This window comes from Notothenia coriiceps, unplaced genomic scaffold, assembly GCF_000735185.1.
Source record: "Notothenia coriiceps isolate Sejong01 unplaced genomic scaffold, NC01 NC01_scaffold00000177, whole genome shotgun sequence".
NCBI classification, from domain to species: Eukaryota; Metazoa; Chordata; class Actinopteri; order Perciformes; family Nototheniidae; genus Notothenia; species Notothenia coriiceps.
In genome coordinates this window covers 462-6,582 of record NW_011332878.1, presented here as the reverse complement: position 1 = coordinate 6,582, position 6,121 = coordinate 462, and the positions used below count along the sequence as shown (strand labels likewise).

Sequence of the window (6,121 nt, the reverse complement as noted above, 5' to 3'; positions counted from 1 at the left end):
ACACCTGAACATCAGCAGGAGAGGACTCTTTAAAGTAGAGACACTGCATACTGATATACACCTGAACATCAGCAGGAGAGGACTCTTTAAAGTAGAGACACTACATACTGATATACACCTGAACATCAGCAGGAGAGGACTCTTTAAAGTAGAGACACTACATGCTGATATACACCTGAACATCAGCAGGAGAGGACTCTTTAAAGTAGAGACACTACATACTGATATACACCTGAACATCAGCAGGAGAGGACTCTTTAAAGTAGAGACACTACATACTGATATACACCTGAACATCAGCAGGAGAGGACTCTTTAAAGTAGAGACACTACATACTGATATACACCTGAACATCAGCAGGAGAGGACTCTTTAAAGTAGAGAGACTACATACTGATATACACCTGAACATCAGCAGGAGAGGACTCTTTAAAGTAGAAACACTACATACTGATATGAACCTGTAAATGAGCATGATATGGCCCCTTTAATGTATAACTTTTGAAGTAATAAACAATGCTATAGAACTCTGTACAGCATAGTACTTATACAGGGCCGTCCCTCCCTACAGTCCGATCATGCAGACTGCGTGGGGCCTCACTCTTGCAGAGGGGGCCTCAACTGAGCCGAAAATGTGGCGCAGTTATGCGGCACAATTAGTGTGGCGCGGCACGGTCTCGCTGCTGCGAGGCCCCCCCGTCGACACTCGCGAAACAGAGGGCCTCATCATACAATTTGCGTGGGGCCTCATGTTGGCCAGGGACGGCCCTGTGCTTATATTACGTTCCACTGAGAAATACTATTAAAAAAAAATAGAAACATTGAACCTCACTTACTGATGCAACAGAATCATAGTCCGATTGCTGCAATTATTACAAACACAATCTAACACTTAATTAGATCTAAATTCAGTGGTTTGTAACTAAATGTGTGCCTTTTTGTGTTTGAGTGGATACATGTCCCAGTAGAGACACTGAATACTGATATGAACCTGGAAAGGAGCATAATACGACCTCTTTAAAATACTTTTTAATCACATTGGATTTGAGTTACACTAACAACGCAAGTGGAAGAACACGAACAATGAAAACACACATTGAAAATGCTAAAGACAATTTATTAGTAGACACTCATCAGCCAGAAATAATAACCTCCTGTAGAATGTCTTCCTGAAATACACCATTTGATTGGCAGTGTAAAATAAGGCAAAGGGCTTAAGATCATATTTTATACACTTTTGCACCGACAATTAACAGTTATACATTCACTTGTTACTGTAATTACGCTTTTGATAAATCTGTCCATACACCCACATACCAAGAAAACTTTATTAGCAGGGGCGGGGCGGGGGGGGCGGAGTATTTGCAAGAGTAATACTCGTCTTAATGCAGTAGCTTTTTGCTTTTGGCTATACCTAGCTACATAGAATCTGACCACAAACTAAACAAGGATTAGATTTTGGAATTGCAAAAGCCAACACAGTATACTGACAAAAGTTCATACAATTACCATCACCGTGAAAGGGTACTACCACCAAAATTGTTAAAGATTGATTATAGTGTGTATAGGGTAGTATTTTGTTACATAAAACACATTTCCAGTGAGCTGCAAAGCGTATAGCTACTATAGAGGAGACTAGCCATAGGTCGTTCCCAGCGTCACAATTAATAACGTTTGCATCGTGCCCTCTTAAAAAATATCCTGCTACTCACTTTGGTTGTTGCCGGGCTTCACACTTTAACTTGATTTAAGTTATTAAATGTATTTTCAATGTATTTCACTGTATTTACTCCAATATATTAATTTGCATGTTTTATTTGTGTATCATTTCCATCATATGTGGCCACTCTTTCATCACACTCACTGTACAGTAAGCTTACACCAAGATTTAAACTCAGATCTTTGGGGGACAAACCTCGCCTTTCAGTCAATATAATCTTGGATGTTTACAGTACGTGATCATGTGCTGGATTGTCCTTTTTTTAAACCTCATTAAACCTTATTGTATCCAAGACATCTGAGTCTTAGAAAAAGTGTTATGAGAGCCCTAATTTAAAACAGTTTGAGTGCTCTCTGCGCTGATTTCACTTGTGCACATCGTCAGGTGATCTGACCTGCATGAAGGAATAATTCATGAAATAAAGATTCTACTTTTCGTGCCAGCTGGGAGGTGTGTTGGGAATTTACCTTAGCAGTGTAGCGTGTTACACACACACACAAAATACTATACCTTCAAATTGTGTCTTTTAGCAGTTGTGTATACAAGTATCCAAAAGACATAGGAAGCAAATTGTAAAACATACACATACACTAACACACTCACTCACGCACGCACGCACGCACGCACGCACGCACGCACTCACGCACGCACGCACACACACACACACACACACACACACACACACACACACACACACACACACACACACACACACACACACACACACACACACACACACACACACACACACAGGAGTTGCTATGTGTAAAAATGTCATGGTGGTGGAATGCAGCTCATCTGTACAGGGTCTATTTTCATATTGAGAAGAACAGATCAGGGGTAATAATTACAGAGCTAATTTCCAAAAATGCATATATCCATTATCATTTCAAAAGAAAAACTATTAATTAGTTACAACCAAAGCACAGAGGGGAATCAATTCTTCAATGCAGTCATTACGTTTCTTCAGAGTTAGCATGTGGTTTGTAGCTGGTGGATATTTCGTTTTGGAAAGAAACTCCTCTGGCACACAACAACTCTACACTGGTATTACTGAAAGAACAACAAATGACATCAAAAAGGAAATAAATGTACTACCTTCACCATAACCACGGAATATATACTGTATATTTTAGAAATACATATAAAAATATAGAGTCATCTGAATGCCCATTATACAATTGTACACAGTAGTGTCAGAAAAAAGCCTATATGGTGGTGTAGAGTAGATGTGTTACATACAGAGGGTGGAGAGAGGCTGATGGTGTGAGAAGTGATAGCTGTTCAGGGCGTGTTTAGTTTGCACACACTCTTTAAAAATGTCCAAATCGTACATTTTAAACTGTCAGAAAGTTTGTTTTTGTGTTTTTTTGCTGTTGACTTTTACCCATTTGCTTGCCAACGCCATCAACATAATCTAGTAACTGATTGATTACCAAGTCTGTAACACTGATAGGCATTAGTAAATATTGGCAGCCCCACATAATACCCTGTAAATACCTGGATGTCCTGCATTAAACTACAACCACCCAAGTAAATACCTCTTAGTGAACCTACAGCACAGCACATGTATGTGTTAGACAAAAGCACAACGTTAGAAGTACAAAAATGCTACAGTAAGTGCACACAGCTTCGGAGTGGGCCACACTTGACAGATTTATACAATTTATAGTGTTTCATTTTCTTACAGTTTAGCATCAGTAAAACCATTCACATGAAATACCTGCATTAGTATTCATTGATACATAGAGGTATAGTTATGCCCAACATACTGTAAGTCAAAAAGAACATGATTACATGAGTCCAAATTGCAGGTTATTGCGTTGATTATTAGATGACCTCATCTGATTTCAAACTGGAACCGTGCCCACTATTGTTGTGAATTATTTACGGTTGTTCTCATACATTGTATGGAGTTACATCTGGAACAAATAATGATTTTTTCATAAACTTTACATTCAAGTTTTGTTGCTGGAAGCGAATCAAGTTTCTAAAGAAGTTTCTTTAAAAATGAATGAACATCTGAACAGAAAAGCTCAAATAATTATTGGTATCTTAAAGGTAGATAATAGGGGCTCATATAACATACTGTTTTGTATAAATCACTTCTGACTGAAGCAATGTGATAAAATCCTTAATGGAATTGCACCCAAGTGGAACCTCAAATCATAAAAAGCATTTGAAAATCCGATTTGACTTACAGGATATTAGGCATCATTTTAAAGCTTTTTAACAAGCATAACATTTATCAATTTAATATTCTACCTCACCATGTGCTAGAAAACAACTTCCTACAAGGGCAATTTAGGGTATTTGATAGTACAAGAACCTTTCATCTCATAGTCGTCCATGACAACGAAGAATCTTGTAGAAATGTTTACACAAAAGGCAGCTTCTTGAAAAATTCGGAGGAAGTTCAGTCTCTCTGATGCCTCCGCTTAGATCCATGTGAGCATGTGAATTATGGTTTCTATCATGGTAGCGATGAAGACGTGGAATGTAACTGTGATTCAAGAGTTGATAGGAGTTAGTTAATATAAATCTTTAAAAGGTTTAGTGTAGTTAAACATCAAATAGTCTGTGTAGTAGAAGTCATAGATCCGCTGTCTCTCCAACGTGCTGACCTGTGAAAAGTATTTCTCTGTGATCTGCGTAGAGGTCCTCTTATCGGCCGGGTTCCTATCTTTAAAATTTGGCAGCTTGACGTTGGGTGGCGCCCCGATCAATCGCAGGAGAAAGTTGGACTCTTCGTCCATGTTCTCGAACTTGCCGATGAAGTCGTAGTCTATGAGACACGGGTTGCACAGCTGGTTGGCTTGATCCCAGTGGATGTCCATTCCCACTGGCCGATGGACATCCAGAAGGTACTGCACAAACTCCTTGAACGTGACCCCGTTGCCCGTCTTCAGCGCTTCTAACGACGGGTTCACCCTGTACTTGGAGATGATGGGTTTCCCAAACATTGAGTGGTAGTAGTTGTTAGGGTTCTCAAACTTGTCCCGGTACGCCGACACCATTCTCTCCAAGGGTTCTCGGACAAAAATGACTTTGGTGTAAGTCTCCAGACGGTGCATGATTCCCTTTCGGTCGAAGGAGTTGAGTTCCTTGAGGTGGTGGCCGTCATGAACTGTGTCGTGTTTGATGCTCTGAGCATTGGGAGCCTTTCCCGCCAAAACCATCAGGGTCCTCTTCCAGTTGGAGCAGCCTGCCTTGGGCACCTGGCAGTACAACAACTTGTACTTGTCCTCCACGAAGAGGTTTCTCACGTGGTGGCCTGTGATGGTCTTGGAGATGCTGCTTTTGTACTTGGCGCACATCTCTTTCATCAGTTGCCGGCGCGCTTCCTGTATAGAGACAAGCTTTTTCCACTTATCAGGGGTGAAAGAGCCAGAAGCAGAAGGGGGGACGACTGAGGATGAGGACAAGGAAGCAGACAAGGAGGATGAGGAGGAAGAAGAAGAGGGCGAGGAATCGCTTTTACTGTTGTGATGGACAGGGGGACTTGTTTTCAGCAGTTTGCGGTGTCTTTTGGAGACATGCAGGGAGGAAATGTCCTGCTCCCGAGACACAGGGGTGGGCGTCCGTCTGCTCTGCTCTCTGGACCCGGGAGCAGCCGTCTGTTTACTCTTCTCAAAGTGAGGGAACTGCATCGGAGGGATCGGACTGGATATGATGACTTCTGTCGCCTGGTGGTCCTGGTAATTGTCAGATTTGCCTCTTTCTCTCTCTTGCGTCGAGAGAGTCTGTAAACAAATGAGCAAAACAGATTGTAGTAGACAGTAGAAGATATGTGTTTGCACCAATCACATGTTTACATATACCTGCACAAACATAGAGTTAATACTTTGTGCCTAATCAGGTTGTAAATCCAGCATTTTTGCCTGAAACAGCATGTATTCCCACATCCTGCCTGCAGTACTCACACAGGCCACTTGGTGGTGCTGTTTCACTACAGCTCAGGGTCTAACTTTGTTACATGCTAATGTCACACACTATCCAATGCCATCCATGAGCTATCCATAAACTGTGCTGTAACATGAAATAAATGTCGTATAAACACCTAATGAAGAATGTAAATTGGACTCATCTACTGCCTGATCACCATCAGATGATGCCTGAGGCCATTATGCATTCTGACATTTTATTTCAATTAAATGGTGTAATGGCATCATAAAGCCAATGGACTGGACGTATAATTTTAATTTTACAACAGCCAAGGTGATGGGACCATCATGAATCTTGGCTCATCCCCCCCCTGACTTAAATGGCCATATAGTTTCATCTGCAGGGACATCTGGAGTGGGGGAGTGGTCCCTCCCTGTCTGTTTAATGTGCAGCAGATTTCTCCACAGCAGATTCTGCAGGGTGTGCGCTGATGTAAGGCTCTCATTGGTGCTGAGTA

At 41.3% G+C, this 6,121-nt stretch overlaps 1 protein-coding gene across 1 annotated transcript; it reads right to left on the bottom strand.

The window, feature by feature from the left end:
• Nucleotides 1-2,411: 2,411 nt before the first annotated feature.
• Nucleotides 2,412-5,462, bottom strand: LOC104947065 (carbohydrate sulfotransferase 8-like; the record flags this gene model as incomplete). Its single annotated transcript, XM_010773042.1, has 1 exon — nucleotides 2,412-5,462. A coding segment is annotated over one exon (1,212 nt), but the record flags the coding sequence as incomplete, so codon positions are not given.
• Between the last annotated feature and the right edge of the window lie 659 nt (nucleotides 5,463-6,121).